The following is a 21,865-nucleotide window of genomic DNA, read 5'->3' as shown; positions in this document are numbered from 1 at the left end:
TTTAAAAAAAGGAGACAGGCTTTTCGTAGAAAATTATCGTCCAATTTTTTTACTTCCAGTTTTATCAAAATTATTAGAAAAATTAGTTAAAGTTAGACTCATGTTTTTAGAAATAAATAAATTTTTTTCTAAAGTTCAATTTGGTTTTAGAGAGGGACTCAGTACAGAGCTGGCTTTGCAGCATTTTTTTTTAAAGATATATATAACGGTTTGAATAATGTTTCTTGTAACAAAGTGGCTGGTTTATTTTTAGATGTAAGTAAAGCCTTTGATACCGTTAATCATGGGTTGCTGCTAAATAAATTGGAATCTGCTGGTATTCGAGGTGTCCCTTTGAATTGGTTTAAGACATACCTAACTGGTCGACAGCAATTCGTCAAAATAAACAGTAGCACCAGCTGCTTGGAAAGTCTACATTTTGGAGTCCCCCAGGGATCAGTTCTTGGCCTATTTTGTTTTTAATCTTTGTTAATGACTTTTACTCTGGAAATTTCAATGGTAAGGTGACAGCATTTGCTGATGACACAGCATTTTCCTATAGTGCGTCAACAGTTGATGAATTATATTCAAGGATGCAGGATGACCTAAATCAAATATCTATATGGTTTGCTTGTAATAAATTATCCTCGAATGTATCAAAAACATTATATATGATTTTTTTCTTTGTCCCAATCCGGCATCTTTGGCACAGCCTTAAGAATACATTCAATAAATTGCAGCAAGGATCTGTGTGATTGTGGCGTAATTGATAAATGTAGTCAGATTAAGTATCTAGGTTTGACTCTAGATGAAAACTTATCGTGGAAACCTCATATAGGTTCTCTGAAAAATTTTCTACGGTCATCACTTAGGGCATTTTTTCATTTGAAATCAGTTTGTCCTCCCTCAGTTATGAGACTGGCTTATTTTTCTTTGATTAATTCTAGGATGGAGTATGGATTGTCATTGTGGGGTGGTTCATATGTTTCAAATTTATCTAGTCTAATAGTCCTTCAGAAAAAATGTATAAGATTGATATGTAATGCTAATATTAGAGAACATTCGTTTCCGCTTTTTGTTAGAAATTTTATTTTACTATTCTCTAATTAATGTGTTAATTTGATGGTTAAGAGTAATTTTAGTTTGTTTATTATTATTTGTTTGTATTTTCATATTGTTATTATAGAACTTGGGTTTGCTGCTTATTATTAAAAAAATTAAATTAAGAAGCTGATGATGGCTCCCACCCAAGTGCAAGATTATTTTCTTTTTGGGTTGGTATATTTTTTTCTCTGTAATCTGTACATTGTTGTATACTGTATTTACATGTATTTAAAAAAAGAGAAAAAAATAAACGCATTTATTATTATTATGTTGCAATCGATTCGCCCGAGCCGCTTTATTTAGACTATGATTCAGACATCATCCCTGCCACGCCGTAACCTTGCTCGCGTGTTTTCGTTCCTACATCACGGATTACCCCAGCAGGCCCATGTTCCATCTGAACGAATACCTTCGCAGCTGAATTTTCTAGTATACAATAGTGAGCAATACGATGTGGCACACCATTGCTGTTCGTGCGGCCGCTGACCGTGAATTAATTCACACCCGCTGGTGTCTGCGCGCCTCAACAATACGATCCGCAATGGGTTAATGAGTTGTACATATAAACTAAGAATGGCGTAAGTATTAAATTTATTTAGGTAAACAAGAAACGATTATCGCTTAGCCCGTTAGAAGGGACGCCCAATATATACATTCTCTAAATACTTCTAAAGTTGAATAAGATCTAACTATTAATTATATATAATACTGGAGTAAAGGGAGGAAATCTACAATAGGTTTTAAGAAGAAAGTATTTGACAAAAGATTGGAATTTAATTCACTGAAAAGACAGATACAGTAGGCCAAATCATATAGTATGAAAATTCGATACTGATGATGAAAAATCAGCAGCAAACTGCTGTCGTGAAACAAAATATTATCAATCTGATTTGTATTTTTGAAATGAACCCATTTATTTTTAATTCTGTACCTATAACAGTAAGGAAGATTTGTTGCGACTGCGAGTACTGGACCTGATACGTACCACTTAGGTGCGTTGCACTTGTCCTTGTTGTGTACCGAGACTGTGTGGTTGATGAGTTGTGTCCGCTGTTTGAAGCCCTTGTTACACTCTGTACACTTGTATGGCCGCTCCTCACTGTGTATCCGACAGTGGCTCTCCAGCTTCTTGCGTGTCGTCGTCTTGTACACGTGACACACCTGTCAACATGTCCCAACTTGCTCAGTAGCTCGCTTGCTTGTTGTCCCAACTTGCTCAGTACCTCGCTTGTAAGTTTAGAGGCAAGAGTTACTTTTAAAAAATTAAACACTAAGGGGTATGTTTTTCTACTTAACAATGTTACCAAGCTTACCCGATGTTACTTGTGTTTACCCAAGCAATATAATAATTATCAGTAGTACTTGTTACTAAGTTTAAAAAGAGAACTTCTATCAAAAGGTTCTACTTTGGTGCTGTTATTTCTTTTGTTTGTAATCTTACATTTGTTACATTTACTCTTACATTTACAGATAATAAAAATATTCTACAGTAAAACAAACAGTTCCTAAAGATTGAACTTTACACATTACACTTGATGGTTTCAAGTGATAGTCTCATCCAACAGTAGCAATATGTGGCTTATGTGAATCTCACTTTGGCACAGACCATAAACATATACAATCTGGCTACTTTCGTTGTTCAGAGAAAGAACGTTTCACTCTATATTAGATACTGCCTAGGAAATAGAAGTTATAATGTGGCCTATGTGAATCTCATTTTGGCACAGACCATAAATCTATACAATTTGGCTACTTTCATGGTTCAGAGAAAGAACGTTTCACTCTATATTAGATTCAGCCAAGAAAATAGAAGTTACAGTGTGACTTATGTGAATCACATTTTGGTACAGACCATTAAAAAATAGATTTTTTATCATTGATTGGCAGGGTAATAAAATAAATTGGTTCCTAACTGTATACAGTAGAGTCCCGTTAATCCGACCTAATTGGGACCGAGCCCTATTCAGATTATGTGATTGTTCGGATTAGCCAGAATTACAGAAAAAATACGGTTTTAAACTTGAGAATGGGTCTAGTTTGTTATAGAATTATCAACATTGTTTATTAAAACATGTTTTCTGACTGTTGCATTGTATTTCTTGACAAATAAACGTGTTTGAGAATACCAAGCACATTTACCGTATTTAGTGTGAGCGTACTGGATATTGTACGGGTCCATGCGTTCAATAGTTGTACGAAACTACGCGTCATCCAATAGACTCTCTTCAATGCGACAGAAGACAATAACTGAATTTATGTCTTTTAACAATTAATATTGTACTCAATAATAATACAGTACTGTACGTCCAATTTTTGTTTGATTTCACTTCTTAATACAGTAATTTAACTCATACTTAACCTATAAGTTTCAATTTGGTACTGTATTTAACTTCATTATTTATGTACTGTACCGTACACAATTTGTCTTAATAAAATACTGTATAAGATAAGATAAGATAAGAATCTCTTTATTCATATTTGTATACATTTTATACATGAATAGTGTCAGCATTGTATATACAATATAATTGACTAATCTTTACATTAACAAATTAGAATTCTGGGTATATTTTCCAATTTAAAATAGCCATACATAAAATATAATGGTTAATCTATAAACATTATATTTCTGCAAGTTCATATTACAAATTAAAGAGAACTTTAAATTATTAAAAATAAGCTTCAAATTAATGAACTAACTAATGGGCCCTCTGATTCATAAAATTCCTCTATTGAGTAAAGTGCCTTTGCTGTCAGGTAACTTGTTAATTTTTTCTTAAATTTTGGCAAGGTTTGTTCCGATCTAATGTGGCAAGGTAATCTTTGAAGAAATTTTAGTCCCACGTAGGTTGGGCTTTTTTTATAGAACTCAAGATTATGATGCCCAATTATTCTATATCTGGAATTCCTGGTATTGTATTTTTGAGTAGGATAATCTGATATTTCAATACATTCTTTTGCAGTTAAGATTGTGGCAGTAATATATAAGGCAAATACTGTTGGAATTTGTAGCTGAGCAAAAATAAATTTTAACTGAGTCTCTCCATCTAAGATTTAACATGATCCTGACAGCCTGTTTTTGTAATTTCAGAATTCTATTGAGATTTGCTTTGACTGTCCCCCCGTATAGGCTAATTCCAAAGTTTATGTGAGAATGAATGAGTGAATAATAAATTGTTTTCAATGTTTTGAGATTGCTCAGCTTTGACATTCTTCTCAGAGCAAATAATCCAGATGATATTTTGGATGAAATTCTATTTACGTGGTTTGTCCAGTCTAAATTTTTGTCAATCGTCAACCCTAGAAATTTTGTGCTGTCTGTTTGATCCAGTTCATGATTCTCTATTAGGATTTTAAGGTTGGTCTCTTTATTTGAATTTTGTTTTGTGAAAAATTGCATAAGGTGTGTTTTTTTCATAATTGACTAATAAATTTTTTTGGGCCATATTTTGAATAAGATTGGAAATATTAAGAAAAGATGATAATTTCAAGCTGTTTTATATTGTCCTCTGTTACAAGAAGATTAGTGTCATCTGCATATAAACAAATTTGCCCGTTTCCCATGACCACACTGGGCAATCCCTTCAGATAGCAAACAAACAGCAAAGGGCCTAAAATGGAACCTTGGGGGACGCCATATTTTATGAACTGTTGTCTTGATTGGATTTTGTTGATTTGTTTTCCATTTTGCTTTGTTATCTCAACATATTGCTTGCGGTTTGTTAAATAAGATTTGAACCAAGCAGCTGTTTTTTTATCAATATTGAGGTTTTCCAAAATCTGTAGTAATTTAGGATGTGAGACACTGTCAAATGCTCGGCTCAGGTCAAGGAAAATGGCAGCCACTTTTTTCTTTTTATCAATATTTTCAATTATTGACTGCACAAAATCAGTTGCAGCTGTAATCACAGACTTGCCAGATCGGAAACCATGCTGTTCCTTGTCAAATAAAACTATTAGATTCTAGATAAGAGGCAAATTGGTTGTACACTACTCGCTCATAGACTTTTGAAAAACATGATAACTGAGAAATAGGACGGTAGCAAGATACATCATGAGGGTCACCCTTCTTGAAAACTGGGACAACTTTGGCAATTTTCATTTGATCAGGAAATATACCTGTGACAAAAGAGGAGTTAATGAGATGAGCCAGAGGGCCACTGATAACTCTGCCACATTGTTTTAAGACAACCACAGACACATCATCATGGCCTGATGAGAATTTATTATTGAGAGAGGCAATTATGGTGCTAACTACATCTGAATTTACTGGTTGAAAGTAAAAAGGACTTATTCATTTGAACATTTATAGTTTGGGAATTCTCATTTAGAACAAGGTTATTAGGCAAGTTTGGTAAAATTAAATTTTCTACAGTTGATGAGAAAAAGCTATTAAAACTTTCGGCTATACATAAAGGATCAGAAATTTGTCTACCATCTACATTCAGAAGTAATTCTGAGTTACAACCAGTTAACTTTCTACCCAATTCATTATTAATTATTTGCCAGGTTGATTTTATCAAGTTAGTAGAGCATTCAATCTTTCTGTCAAAAAACTTTTTCTTTTCTAAAATGACATTCTGTTTTAGTTCTTTCCTTATGTGTTTTAACATTTTCTTTGGTATCACTATCTTTAGTACTCCTAGCCTGTGCACTTAAATTAACTAATGTAGCCTTTTTATTCCTAATACTGTCAGTTATCCAAGATTTACAATTTGCATTAATTTTGACTTTGGTTAAAGGAAAATGTACATTAAAATGATACATAAATGTGGTATAAAAAACATTGAATTTTTCTTCAACAGGAGCACAATACATATCCAACCAGTTTTCTCTCTCCAAAACTTTCACAAATCCATTTACACTGCTTTTCAGAAATGTTTCTACTAAATTTATAAAAGCTATTGGATGTACTTTTTTGTTTTTACATTGTGTAATTCCAACAATTGTCCATCATGGTCAGAAATTTCAGTTTACTATGCCAGTTACACAAGTAAGTTTTTTATCTATATTTGTTACAAAATTGTCAATGGCAGTTCTGGAGTGATCAGTAACTCGAGTAGGAAAGTCAACTAAATAATAAAGGTTAAAAGCTTTCAGAATATTTACAAATTCTATATATGTGTTGCTATGCTCTAATACATTTATATTGAAATCGCCTCCCACTACAATATTACTTTTACCATGTATTTTTGCTACTGTGCCTAAGAGAGAATCAAACTTAGTTAGGAAGGAATCATCATACTTTTTGCATGGAGATCTATAAATACATACTAGTAAGTAGGAGTTATCACCAAAAAAGAGTTGAGAAAGACAACATTCAAATTCTCTGTCTTTAAGCAGAGACTTAATTTGAGGGTACATTATTGGTTTTACTTTAATATTACTGTTACTACGAGTTAGTATCATTGTTCCCCCACCAACTGTGGTTTTTCTACAGTAATAACTGCTTATTTCATAATTTGGAATTTTTAGGTAAGCAAAATCACTTTCAGAGCATTTATGCTCAGTTAAGAATAAAATTTCAGGCTTTGGCTGGAATTCAGACAGTGTTATGTCAAGCAGATCGATTCGAGATCTATTTAATTAAAGTTTTCTTTGTTTATGTACGAAATGATGCACCCATTTTCATTTTTTATGTAATAGTTCCTATAACTGTTCATTATCGTTATAAATAATTCCTCCTGGACCTGTTCGGATTAACCGACGTTCGGATTACACGTGTTCGGATTAGCGGGACTCCACTGTATATATTTTTTAAATTTAACTATACAAATTCCTGAGTACTCAAATTGTTCTAAAATTAACTTTGAATATAAAATACATTTCACCACAGCTTTTAGAGAAGATTTAAACTGAAAAATAGCTAAAGAATAACCATGTAATTGTAAAATGTAGGTAAAATTTGCAAATAATGAGTGTGATTGTCTGATATACTCTGGTAGTTCAGGCAATCAATGCAATGAGCATGTACATTTCCTCCTGGCAAATGTTTGTGACTTACAAACTATAGGATAACCCAATATCGATCCTTGTGGAACTCCTGCCTTAATCTCTTTCCAGCTTGAAGTATGTTCAATATCATCGTTTACAATAACTCTCAGCTGAATGCAATCTGTCAATTAGGAACTTATCCTCATTAATAAAACATATAAGCAAAGCTTGTTTAACAAAGTGTTAAGCATCACACAATTAAATGCCTCAGACAGATCAAACAACGCAGCCATGGTGCACTGCGACCCATCCAATCCACCCGAAATCTGACTGATGAAATTAGCAACCACGGAAAGATTGTTCTGGTTTCATATAAAACACATTGAGAATTAGTACAAAACGTAGTGTTTCCTAAAAATGTTGATAATTAATAATATGCAAAGCTTTCAAATTAAAAGATGAACACTGACTATTAAGGACATATAGTATCATTTCACATATGAGTTTCTCAGGGTTCCCACTCAATCTAAATACTCAAATTCACGGCTAATTCACGGTTTTCACGGTTAAAAAAATTAAAATTCAAGGTCGGAAAGTTTTCATAAACAACGTTACCGGTACAAACAAAATCGTGTTGGAGAGGGGCGAAGTTGAGACGTAAACACTACAGACGCGGCAGAGAGCGGTAAAATACAATATAAAACTTCTTTCCATTTGACTAACGATGTCATTGGTCGTGCAGCAATTGACGGAAACGTCTAAAAGAACGAAATAACAATAGGCTTCGGTTACGACGCAAGCAATGAGCGGCGAGCGGCGCCCGATTTTATGTGCGATTTGCTAACATAATGAAATATAACAAGGCATATTATTTTTTACAAAACATCATCATAACAGTCATCAAAGCAATGACAAAGACAAATTTCAATATAATTAGCATGCACATAGCTCATAATTTTCTTTAACTAACAAGTTTGTTGAAATCTGAAGAGAACTTTGTTGACACAGGTTAGACAAGATGCAGGGTGACAGGATTCGTACGTTGGCTAAGGCTAACTCGTTTGAGTCCATGAAGTACACTTGCGTGATTATTAAATTATTTTCTTGTTTAACACATTATTATTATTATTTCGATCGATTTCTTCCACAGGAAAATTTTCACATAATCACAGGTTCACATTTTAATTAGTACATAAGAAAAGGCAATTTTATTGAAATTAAAATAACATATAAACGTTAAATGTATAAAAATTATATACAACTTGTTATAAGAAAAGTTATTTGGTACCAGTTTATACAAAAAAAATTATATTTGTACACATAAATAAAGAAATTGATAAAAATGTCTAGAATAAAAGTGAATTACGATTTGCACTTTTTGCTAAGTTCCTGTATCTTATCGTCTAACTCAGCTGCCCTTTTCCTGGCGTCGGACAAAACCTGGAATTTTTGTGCTTCCAATTCTTTTTTTTTTCTATTGCAGCTTGCTTCCTCTCTTTCTCAGAATTAATTTTGTCTTTCATTTCTTCTCGTTGTTTTGCCAAGTGCTCCGAGTAGTGGGCGTGGGAATTTTTGGCAGCATGAACTAATTCCATTAGTGATTTCCATTGCCTCCAATCCTCCTGCTGCTGATACGCCGTCACAAACTTTTCTCAACGCGACTAAACTCTCCTCCTTCAAGTTTTTCAACTATACACTGTTTGTTGACAGAGAAGCCTCTTTCAACAGAAGAATTTCCGTGAGAAAGTGTCAGAATGAGTTGAATGAAAAGCTTTAAATCTTTATATCAATTCTCACAATAAGAATAAGATTGGAGTGCCGAGCTGGGGAAACAAATCTTTCATGTTGAGACATGAAACCAGCTGTTTGTCCGAGGATGGGGGAGTGGAGTACACGATATACCCCTCCCCTTCCACTCTCATTGACAGTAGACAAACAAAGGTTATTTTTACCATAACATCGCTGCACCACATTACAATAAATGAACCTTGTACGATATATTTTTCATCTGCATGAAATGATTAATAGCGTTAATGTAGTCGTATGGAACCCGACAAAATTATACTTGGACGACTTCCTCGATTTGTAGTTTTGTAGTAATAAAGCTTAACACTACAAAGTTACTTGACGTTTGTTGTTTCCTGGTTAGAAAAAATGCAATGGTTTTTTTTTTTCTAACGTTTTTATAACATGACGTTTCATTTGTAATATTTTACTAATACATTATACAATTTAAAACACACATTCACCATAAAAGATTTAAACCGTGTACACTCGTAATATCCATGCAGCTTAGGAATCATAAAAAATATTATTGATAAGGAAAACGCATATCACTACCGTTTAATATCTAAAGAGATGAAAAATAAAATTGTTTTCTCAAACGACCTTACTGGTAATTAAAACAGTTATATAGGCCTATAAAGTTATGGTCTCGCTGCGTTAATTGATATGTGTCGTGTAGGTTCTGCTCCGTCACATTATTATACTATATTTATTTACGCAAGACCCTAAATTAATTCAATTTATTGTCCACCATAAATTAAAATTTTTTTATAATTATTACATTGTGTTAACAGTCATTACACACAGGCAACGATTATAGATATCGTACTGAATAGCATTTTTCTCATTAATATTTAAATAAAATAAGGGATTTAATAGAATGAAATTAAGTTAAAATGTAATTTAAATTTCCTTACATTAGATTAAGGATTTGTATACTTTTTTTATTTTATGAAAACAATAATAGACTATATCTGATACAATAAAACTCCAATACGAAAAGTGTTTACATTAAACGACAATCTATCAAGTAATTAAATTGTGTTATTAATCTCGCGTTCAATCAGAGAATGCCTTGTTTACAGCCGCGTAGCGTAGCCAAGGCCCGGAACCTGGCGACAGACAAAGACAGGCCTCACGTGATTTGAGCCGGAAGCGTCATCTCCCACCGGCCCTTCCTTTTCCTCATTTGTTTATAAACCATATTATCAGTAAAATCGCTCAGATAGCAGCACCTGTCAAACTTCGTGGTCTATCCCCTACATTGCGTGCTACTTTTTACTTTGCAATAGCGAGGTTCAACTTTCCCTTATGATCGTCTGACGACGACCCGTGTTGATTTTATTTATTCAAAAGTTGTAGAGATTTTCACGGTATGTAAACAAAAATTCACGGCTTATTTAAGGTTTTTTCACAGTGAACGAAATTCACGGCTTATTTCCACTCCCGGTTTCACGGTTTTTCACGGTCGGGTGGGGACCCTGGTTTCTACATATATTTCAAAATGTTTGACTTTCAAAATATAACTAATGTGTGGCATTAGATAATAGATTTGCAAAACTTACCTTACAAGTATACAGATCAATGTCAATTTTATGCTCCTTCCAAAGGTGCTGTGCACATTGGCTCCACTTGAGGAAGATATTCGAGCAAGTTGTACAGACAAACCTGCGTGTCTCGTCCTGCAAGTGACACTTCATGTGTTGCTCCAGAACAGTGATTGTGCGGAATCTGTGCACACAGAACACCTCGGGACACCTGCACACGTCGTCATCACAGTTCAAGATCTTCAGTTTAGTGATTAGTGGAAAAATATAAAAGTGTCACATACATTTCACAACGGGGTAAAATGACTCCATACACATATGATGGAAAATTTGTAATCAACACGTTTGTTCTCTGCCATGACCTGTAGTTTATAGAACTGACCAGAGAATGTTGACTGGACGTCTTGCAACAACTGCATTAATTTTTCTGAGTCGCCTTTTATTTGTCCAAGATTGGTTCATACAATTGGGTATCATTTTGCCCTTTGTGAAAAGTAAAAGTAAAAAAAGTAAAGAATGTCTTATTTTACCAGGCGAAGTTAGGGCTAAGAAGCCCTCTCTAACACTTAACCTGGGGACCAACGGCTTAAAGATGACTTCCGAACCACCACCAATAGCCGGGCTACTTACAAGGACAGGATCGCTCAGCGGTCACCTATCCAAGCAGCAGCCACGCTCAACATTGCTTGATCTGGTTATCTTGCGATAACCGCCGTACCCGCTACACTGCGCCATTTGTGCTGGCTTTTTTGACAAGATTTTGCAGACAGAGAGAGTTACAATGCAATAACTGCTTATAAGATGTATTTCAGTGTCGAGTTGTGTCATATATTATGTCTGCACTCTGTTAACAGTTACTAGCCACAGTGTCTGTACTAGCCATTTAGATCATTACTGTAGGTGCAGTCTTTCATTTCAATATTGAACATTATGCATGCTAATGACCAATATTATGTTTAGAGTACATACTATCTGTGATCTGAGAAGGTTAAAACAGTACTGAAGAATAAATACTGGATCTTTTGTTCTGCTGTGATGTGTTTGAACATGCCAGGGTATCAAGTGGAGTTGACAAAATATATACAACACTCTCTAATGTTTAGAATACAACAGAATTACTAATAAAAATACTTAGAGGTATTATATAATTACTGTTGTTATTTAGCTGAAAAATAACAGGCTTCCAAAATTTGTGCTCCAAATAAATTAGATATACAAACAAATTTTGTTTTCAATTGAACAAAATAACATTTATGTTTTTAATACTCATATTACCTTTTTTTTGTTTAATATAAAACAATTTATTTGATCGTTCATATTCTTAAAAATGAGACCATTTAGTAGCCTTTGTATTACGCTACAAACATTGCTTATGAATTAAATTTTTGTTGTAATGGAATTATTTTGCAAATTTTAGCATTTTTGATCCCATCCAGTGAGCAGAAATGCAGAAATATAAAGTCCCCAATGAGTTAGAAGTATTAATTTATAATTAAATTAATAAAACTTAAAACTTGATTTGTAAACTTACTTGTAAGGCTTAGCTTCAAATTCTGGATCATAGTCCTTCACTTTTGTGACTGGTTGTTTGATATTCTCAAAAGAAGCAAGTTTAGGTGGAGGTGGGGGCGTAGGAGGAACCGAAGGGGTGTCTGGAGGGACAATCTCTACTTCTGTATCTTTCTTAGTCCACTGGTCTTTTCCTCGCACACTGTCAAACACCATGTTATGGTCCTAGAAAGCAAAATAAAAATCTTAGTATCTAATAAACATTTCTACCACAGGCCAGGTCTGGGACTTCTACTTATGGCTTCAAGTTTCTATTTGCAAGGTGCCACTTGCACAGTTGTGGCATTGTATAAGTAGGCCTAGTATTGTGTTTGGTGTGGGTTTGACCATGCGGATAGAACTTTAACAAATTGCTTCAATTCTTAAAAAACTCACTACAAACCCTTCAGTTATGCTCGTCATACAGCTAATTGTAATTGAAACAGTAAAATTTAAGTAAACCATCCAAATTTCTTTCTTTATAAACATTCTTTTCCTTAAAAAGACATATTTTTAGTAGTAACATTGTAAAGGTTAACGTAATTGTGCAGTACTATAGATTACACAACTCTGTGAGCAGATTCCTGTAATGTGTTTTGAACACTAGGATTTGGCACATAAAAAGCTTAATACAAATAAATTGTAACATAAATGTCAGAAACTAAAATAAAGGTACACATTATAAATGAAATGTAAAACAATGAAATATATAAGTTCAACATTTTAATTCAGCTAAAGGTAAACTTTGAATTGTAATTTGCTGAAAATACTTTCTGTGTACAGTTATGGCTGTAAGTAGAGACTGTGGAGGACTTACTTAGATTCATCAACTGATGTTTCAGAGGTTTGAAGTTCACCGATGTACATTCAGTTTTTAACTTCATTACGGGTTTTCAAACCTTTGCCAAAATCACTTATGGTTACCATCAATGTGCATTGAGTAAACGTCACCCCAATTTACCATCATTAAGACACTTTAATAAACACCTAGATTATGTTTTCTTTTATATCTAATCATTATAAATTCTAGTGATGTGTCAAATTCGAATCTCAAATCCAATGAATCTAAAGAAAAATTTGGATTCAACATTCAAAACTGCAAAAGATCTGCTGCGTTTATTAAAGGACGACAGTTGATTGGCATTACGCAAATTACCAATCTCAAAAAAGTACTTTGTTTTTGAAAACCCACAAATAGATACCCTCATTAACGAATGACAGTTTTGTAAATAATTTCTATATTTATTTTTGTGCATTGCCACGAGTCTGCTGTGTCTATTTGCAGATGACTGCTAATTGCTAGTGTGCAAATTACCAATCGCTAAAAACGTGTTTTTTGTAAATAATATTTCAATTGTAGTTTTTATGTTATACATTTACATTTGTGCAATGCCATGTGTCTGCTGCGTGTATGTGCGGATTTCAAACATCTAAGTTTTGTTTCCCTTGACAACTTTTGTAGTTGTACAAATATTTCTTTCTATAAAATATGCTATTATTATTGTTTCCTCATACTAGGGGTGGTTTGAAAGTTTTCAAACACTTTTAGTTTAAAAATACGTTTAATAAATGTAAAAAAAGGAATGCCTTTAGTTTTTGCACATTTAAAGCTTTAATTCTGGAAGCCCTATTATAACCTATAAAATTACCAGATTATAATCTATAAAATTAAAGTAGAAGGTAAGGGACGTGGCTTTGTTCTTAAATTATGGCTATTTTTCTGAACTTCTGCAAATTTTTCTAAAATAGAGTGGTATTCTTGGGTTATTTTTCATACGAGGTTCATTCAATAATCGAAGGGACAAATTGGTCTGGAGAAGAAACCATTTATAATTTGTCCTCTTTACTAATTGAATGACCTTAGTATTCTCAATCACCAAACGTCGGCCCATCCCACCTTGATCATGTGATCTCTACACTGGGTAACAGAGTTGAAGCCTTCCTTGCACTCGGAACACAAGTAGACAAACTGTTCCACAATGTCTTCATCTTCCATGTCTACTGTAGGCTCAGTGGATTCCAGTTTTACAGGCACATCTGTAAAGCGCATCATTGGCACTTATTAGTATTGGTTAACATTAAAGCTAATGGAAACAGTTCAAAAATATTAGGAATTGCTGGAGAAGAAATCCGGGTTATTCAACCCAAAATTTTAGTTAAAAAGTAAAACCTGACAATTACCTGAAGAAGAAGAAGGAGAATCAGCCACTTCTTCCACAATTTCATCTTGATCTTTTTCAGCTTCTGACTGAAGCTAAAAACACAAACAGGATACAAACCTTGACTTTTTTCATCAAGTTAAAAAATCTCATACTTTAGAAATTGTCCATCAAGAAAACACTATACAGTCTTATTATCAACTTTGAAAAACTAATTTTATTGTTTTCTGATTTATAATTCAAGATCTTCCTACCCGGATTGCCAGGATTTAAGCCCAATTAATGTGTGAGACTTTTCACCATGTGTTTTATCATATATCACAAATAGGGTTAATTTAGGTTATTTATACATAAACCTATATTTTATTGTTATGGTTACTTTGTTTTTCTGTAATCTTCACATAAAAATTGTTTAATTTAGTTTAAAAACAGTCTAGAATTATTAAAAACGACATAACTATTCTTCACTTTATAACAATAGTTCTTGTCATATAATTAAGTCAAACATACATATCTAATGGTTAAGTCAATCAAACATTAGTACATTATTTCAATTCAAATGAATACTAACTCAGTGTCTCTACTCAGTTTACTATACCAAACACAATATGTTTAATGTCCACATAAATAAACATAAACAGTTTTTAGCAATATGGTAAGAATGAAATGTTCAAACTGACTGTAAGGACAGTGGTGTCCTCTGTGCTCGACCCCATACTTCTTTGTTTTACAAAGCTACGAGGCATGTTTTTACATAAAGGATGTTTTGTTGCATACGGGAATAGTTCACAGTCACAAAGAGCACATGTGTTTTTGAGGGTCTAGTCTTGCTCAAAAATTTCAATCATCTTGATTCAAAGTATTCCTTTATTGAATAAAATGGTCACTCCATCGACCAGTCTTGAAGATGTCATTCAGTTACTGGCCTTTGAATGCTTTCAGATTCTGTGGAGATGAGTTGAAAACTGTCTGCCCAGTGCACAAGGGTTTTCTGCAATATTGTGTAGTATGATATGCCGAAAGATGGTAATGCGATGAGACAAAGTTCTTAGTGAGTCAGAAATCTCAAAGATGGACGTAAAAAAGTCCATGATGAAACTCGACAGGTTGTCCACCTTTGGTCACAGCCACTGTAATGGCTTCAGTCGAAGCAAAGTTCATGAGAACAGACCAACAGTCAATCACTTTTTTTTCAAGTATACAGGTCAGTGGTGTACAATAGCGCCAGAACGATTCATAACAACAGATACAACGATAGTTTTGCTTTTCCCACAAAAATACTGCAACTCAGACCCAAAACTTAACTGGATTCTTTCAGTTGGGAAGTTTTGGACCACTCACTTTACAGCCTTAACACTGCACTGAGCAATTTCCATTTTTTCCACCACCTCAATCATTACAGAAAAGTCTGGATTCTTCATAAAGTAATCGGACTTACCTCAGCATGCACGGTCTCGGAGTGGTGCATCAGACTGGGCACATCAGCAGAGGAGAAGTCACAGAATTGACATCGGAATGAGACCAGAGCCTTGAGGTCATCATCTGCTAGATCCTTGTCCGGTAACTCCGGTATGTCAGGACCCACCAGGGGCAGCTGTAACAGGACGAGTTTCTGCAGCAAGCTTCATGTAAGGATTTTTAAAAGTCAATTCGTTTTTACTACTTTTCTGTTGGATCACAAAAATTTAGTCAACTCTGGTGATATACTTCATTAACAACTATTCTGATGATTTACAAATTTTATTTATACCAACCAAGAAAAACTATACAATACTGTAATCCAATGTCCGAAAAAATTAAGTAGTATATAAAATTCGCAATAAATTATACCAACAATTAATTTTACTATATCGGATTGGCTGTAAATGGGCTAACTTGATAGAGATAACAATAAATTAAAGTAATAATTCTAATACAGATAACAATACAAAAATAATCTATAGCTAAAGAATCTAACAGATAGATACAATTTTTATTGAAATGGCTGTAAAAACTTTTCCCACATATGTTTATATGAACTTTTTCACTATTTTGTTGATAGGAAACTACCTGAGAAGTTTTTCAGATTACTCTTGGGGACACCCTGTATAATCCTAGTGGTATGAACCTCTTGTGGTGCCTCAAAATTAATACTACAGTTATAAATTGTTCTTAATATTTAATGAACACGCTTTTGAATAAAGTTTATATTTGTAAGAAACCTCAGTCCAAGAATTCCGCACCCAATAAAGACTGATATCTGGCTAATCCACAAAGAGACAAAACTAAATTCTACGGATGAGAATTATTATATTTTAAATTACATAAAAGTATTTTATTTACTGTTAATTTGAGAGTGAATAGTTTAAAATTGAATTAATATAGTATATAATATGTGGATGCCGAGATAATTTACAAGATTTTAATATTCCCATCCCGAGCTCTCCACATGCTGCTTGAGACTGCACTCTTTGATATTGAGGATGTTGACAAATTATACGTTCACTTCCATATTGCTACTCTCCCATTTTGACTCCTACCAAAACTGGGACAGCAGTTGTTATTATACAACTCGCCTACTGGCCTGCCACGGCCCTGTTAGCCAACCAAACATCAGTCCTGGGTCAGCCAAACAACCACTTCACCATGATCAAAATAATTGTGGAATTTTGACTCCTACCAAAACTGGGACAGCAGTTGTTATTATACAACTCGCCTACTGGCCTGTCATGGCCCGATTGTTTAGCCAACCAAACATCAGTCCTGGGTAAGCCAAACAACCACTTCACCAATGACCAAGATACTTGTGGAATTTTGAATCCTATGAAAACTGGCACAGCAGACCATAAATTTCTTTCTCAGAGGGAAACTCTCCATCAATTTCATGAAAATAAGATTTGTTATTACACAACTCGCCTACTGGCCTGCCACGGTCCTGCTGTTTAGTAGCCAACCAAACATCAATCCTGGGTCAGCCAAACAACCACTTCACCAATGTCAAAGATACTTGTGAACTTTATGAACCTGAGTTAATGTATATAAACATAAAAAAAATATATAAAAGCAGCACCTATTTCTCACTTGAAAATAAATCTGATTTAAGGAAGATTACACACCTCCGGGTCTTGGTCCAAAGCTCCCTGTACCAACATGGACTTGATAGCTGCATCACTGAGAGAGGGAAGATCACCTGAGGCATCGTTCAGGCAAGGCGGCAAGGCCAGACTGGCCTCCTCCCCTACGCCCACTCCCACACCTGTCAGACCATCTAACAAGCAAATCTGGCCTGAAAAAGGAAAAAATTACAGTAATCTTAATCATTATTACAGTAATTAAATTTGGTAAACTATACTCACTATTTCAGTATCTATTGATCTCTTTTTATATGAATAGAATGTGATGTAAATTTTCAAAAACTGTGTGTGTGTGTGGAAAATAGACGATTTTGTATGCTTTTGAGATAATAATCATAATGATATAATTATTTATTTCTAAAAGCTCTGGTTTAAGGCATTATTTGTTACCAATAATATATTTTACTGAAAAATATATACTTGGAATAATAAAAAGTTTGTTTGTATGTATGTGCATTTGTAGAAAACATTTAAGTTCACTACTAAAAAAACCTTTGAATTTTAAAACATTTAACAACGTGTGGGAAATTTTATATTTTGATTTCACATGTAAGTTTGAATAAATGTACAAAAGTTTAAAGCTCTGGTATTTAAAATAAATAATCTAAGAATACATAATCTAATTAGGTACATTTACGAAAACAAAATAATGATGAATTTTTATGATGATTACAGACAAACCTTTATAGCTGTAGAAAACTTTCCTTAACCCTATAAGTGGCGGTCACTTGTGGTCTCAGTGGCAGGCCGTTTTTGGGCAAATTGCCGTGATCGTTAAACTTATTTTTAGAAAATATTATCTAAGCGATAACCTAGCAACATTATATATTTTTGTTTTCCTTATGAACTATAGAATAAGAATAAATATAATATTTGGTGCCTTATCATTATTTTCAGATTAATATCATTGTAGATGTGTAAAAAAATTTTTTTAGAAAAAATAATTTTTAAGTTCTATTGTCCGTCACTTTGAAACTACTGGAGCTACAAAATAATGTCAAATTCACAGAATATACACAATTTTATTCTAAACAAATTACTTCTTATAATTTTTTTTCTATTTACAAGAACAAAAAAAGTTACATGGGAAAAACTAAATCTATGTATAAAACTGGTTTTTTTTTTTTTACTCCCGAGTCCCTAGAAGGGGCTTATCTTTTCCTCCCAGTAGTGTAGGGCCTATAATAGTATAATAGTGGCTTAGTTTGTCATAGCACAAATATAAAACAGGAATTGTCTAAATCGCAAACCCCTCCCATCCTCAGACAGAGGTCAAAGTCGAGCGATCTAGTAGATAACGTGACTACAGATTCTCGCCATCCGTTCAGCTGGTGCGCCGCATTCTTGTACAGTTCAATTTTTTTTAACCGTAGACTCGAGCTGGGAGAGCGGTGGTAGGCGCAGGGGTGCGGGAGGATTGTAAAGGGCTTTCTGCAAACGTACGCTCAAGGTCACGCGCTTGTGACTAGCGGGATAGATGCGAATAGACGGGTCGGATCCTCTCATCGACTGTCAGTAAAGTTATATACCGTTACACAGAACTCTATGGTATATTTATTGTCCTATATCGACTGCCTGCCTGCCAGTTCAGTCAGTTCACCTGCCGCGACCTCGACGATCGCTTCGTGAAAATTGCTTAGCCTATAACTTAGTGCGAATTTTATTTTTTAACATTTAAGTTTTGCTTACTGGAGTGTGTTTTAGGTTAGTGCGGGCTTCTATATAATGGGAAACATTCGTGTATCGAAGGTAACTTCAGGAAAAAACTTCACAGTCAGGCAAGAGAAATAATTTGGCGAAGTGAGCGTGTTCATGCTTAACGAAACTATTGAGCCAAACTTCATACCGTTAAAGAAAGGTATAGAAAGAACAGCGGCAACTTGCGGAGTTTCGGTTGGAGTAGTGAAGAAAATTCGTAAAGAGAAGAAAGATCTTGACACCACGGATGATACAAGGTGCTCATTTGCTACACCCAAGAGAAAGAAAAGAAGTAAAATCGTCACAGATATTGACGACTTTGACAAATGTGTAATAAGAAGGAAAATTTACAATTTTTACAAATCCGAGCGTTCACTTCCTTCGCTAAAGTTATTAAAAAACACACTTGCAGAGGATTTAAATTTCAAAGGTAGTGTATCATGTCTTCGAACAATTATTAAAGAATTAGGATTCAAATGGAAAAAAAATTGAAAACAACAGAAAAATCTTAATTGAACGGAATGAAATAAGAGCTAAGAGGATTGATTATTTGAAAAAAATAAAAGAAATCAGAAAAGAAAACAAACCAGTCGTATATATGGACGAGTCTTATGTTTTGTCTACTCACGTTACTCGAAAAGGTTGGTGTGATGGTAGCTTAGAGGGTTAAGTAATATAAGTAAAGGCGATAGAGCAATTATAGTCCACGCAGGAGGGGGGGGACATGGGTTTCATTCGCAATGCATGTCTAGTTTGGAAGGCTGGAACAACCGAAGGTGACTATCACATGCAAATGAACCATGAAAACTTTGTGACTTGGACAAAACACAGTTAATTCCCAACCTTCCACAAAAATTCGGTCGTTGTCATTGACAATGCTTCTTATCACAACGTACAAGTAAATAAAGCTCCAAATTCAAACTCGAAAAAGGCTGATATGACTAAATGGTTGGATTAACATGAAATTGAATACGACTATTCATTACTAAAACCTGAATTGTACAAACTAATAAAACTCCATAAGGACAGATAAAAAATTTTTGTTTTTGATAATCTCTCCTCCATCAATTTGGTCATTCAGTTCTTCGATTACCGCCATACCACCCGGACCTTAAACCAATCGAGATGATTTGGGGAATAGTTAAAAACTTTGTAGCCCAGAAAAATGTTACCAATAAAATAGCCGATACAATTCAGTTGTGTAAAAACAAAATGGATGCTATATCTGTAGAAGAGTGGAAAAACAGTTTGTGATAAGGTAATAAAAGTGGAAAATGAGTATTTTGAGAGAAGGAAAACGTAATAGATGACGCAACCGAAAGTTTTATAATAAACATCGGTGATTCTGAGACCAGCGATAGTGAAGAGGATAGTGACGCCAGTGATATGATGACGCCGCTCCATTGTAAAAAAGTACTGTAAGTATTAAAGATTATTATTTTAATGCAAAAAAGTTCAATGCAATCATTATACTTGTTGTAATTGCTCAATACTAATAGTTAGTTAAGCATAGAATACAAGTGAGTTAACACCGTTGTAAATAATACACTTATTGCTACGGATAAAGTATATAATTGCAATAACAATTAAACCCACAATATTTTTAAGACTAATAAATTAGTTAAATTAACTTGGTTCTTTCGTAAAGGTATTTTTATTGCACAATAAACTAATTTATTGAGTTAATACGGTATCAGTGATCCAATGCGCCAACTACAGTTCCAGCAGAAACGTTCACTCATCACTTCATATGCTACTACAGGCTAAACTAAACTTCCAATAAAAAGAATGATAAATTTCAAAAAAAATATTAATCTATTTTCACACAACTTTCTCGCTGACAAATTTTGTCTGACCAAAAAATAAAAAAAATCCTCGCTTACTACTTTTTTCTTGTCATTGTAAACGCTATGTAAAATGTAAACAATAATCAAAATTATTTCGAAATTTTTTTAATATTTAAAAATGTAACCAATAGATTGCCAATATTAAAGAGCTTTAATTTGACGCATCTTACAGAATTGTACGACATTGGCTTCACTTTTAAATCGCGAGAGGAAGCGTTAAAGGTCACTGATTTTTGCATTCCGTTTTCATATCCGCCGGGACAGTTTTAAACACAGCGAGACTGACTTTTTCATGCAGGTTAGTAGTCCGCGGCCAAGTCTACGGTTTAAAAAAAATTTGGACTGTACTTTTCGTGCCGAAGTGTCTGTCGAGTGCGTCGCTTTGTTGTACTTCCGTGTTTTTACTGTGTGTATAATAGATTAGTGATGAGTGACACAATGAGAATTTGGGATTTACCCAGGAGCGAAGAGGGGACCATTCGTTTTTTACAAGATCATGACTAGTTGCCTACATCTAAAATATGCGTTGCGGTCGGCAGTTGCTGCTGAAGGCGGATATCCACTAGACTCACTCATCCTTGATATTGCTGCTTTCTGGGCGTCAAAGGAAACCCATTAACAATTAATAATCATTGTCAGTTTGTAATTGAAGAGTTGCTTTTTTGTTCTATAATGTTTTTTTTTCTGTAAATTTATTTGTTTGTGTTCCTCATACTGGTGTAGTCGGGTATAATCCCAAAGTACCCCAACATTTTCCATGACGAACGAATAACCTAAACATTTACCGGTAAACATAGACGCGGGAAGGAGGAAACAATATACTGACAATAACAGTACGCAAAGTCGCCAAACAAAACAGTGACGAGACGAGTAGACAGCTGTTCTCTCGTCTGCCGCCAGGTCAAACGAAAACCCGTCGGAATCATTTAAGCCAGCAAACATTAGTAACATGAATACACACTATACTATATGATACGTATAGGAAATTTCATGGAGAATACGATATTTCAAACTAGGCCTAAAAAATAATGGACGGTTGCGGAGCAACGGCCTTAAATGTGAAGCGACAGCGCTTGCCACTTCGCGGCGGCGTGAAACATACATCTCAGACGGCGCTTGCCACTTAGAGGGTTAAAAAAACAAATCTGAAA

General features: G+C 34.2%; 1 protein-coding gene across 1 annotated transcript in view; it reads right to left on the bottom strand.

Moving 5' to 3' along the window:
• LOC124372612 (zinc finger protein 358-like) overlaps nucleotides 1-21,865 on the bottom strand; it is a 58,868-nt gene that overhangs the window by 21,519 nt on the left and 15,484 nt on the right. The window contains 7 exon segments of the mRNA XM_046831016.1: nucleotides 2,069-2,244; nucleotides 10,368-10,560; nucleotides 11,881-12,083; nucleotides 13,795-13,934; nucleotides 14,079-14,151; nucleotides 15,495-15,650; nucleotides 17,152-17,321. Of these exon segments, the coding sequence (XP_046686972.1) occupies nucleotides 2,069-2,244; nucleotides 10,368-10,560; nucleotides 11,881-12,083; nucleotides 13,795-13,934; nucleotides 14,079-14,151; nucleotides 15,495-15,650; nucleotides 17,152-17,321 (1,111 nt within the window).

The sequence above is a fragment of the Homalodisca vitripennis genome, unplaced genomic scaffold (genome assembly GCF_021130785.1).
Source record: "Homalodisca vitripennis isolate AUS2020 unplaced genomic scaffold, UT_GWSS_2.1 ScUCBcl_3630;HRSCAF=9281, whole genome shotgun sequence".
In the NCBI taxonomy this organism is placed as follows: domain Eukaryota; kingdom Metazoa; phylum Arthropoda; class Insecta; order Hemiptera; family Cicadellidae; genus Homalodisca; species Homalodisca vitripennis.
This window is presented reverse-complemented; position numbering and strand designations above follow the sequence as displayed.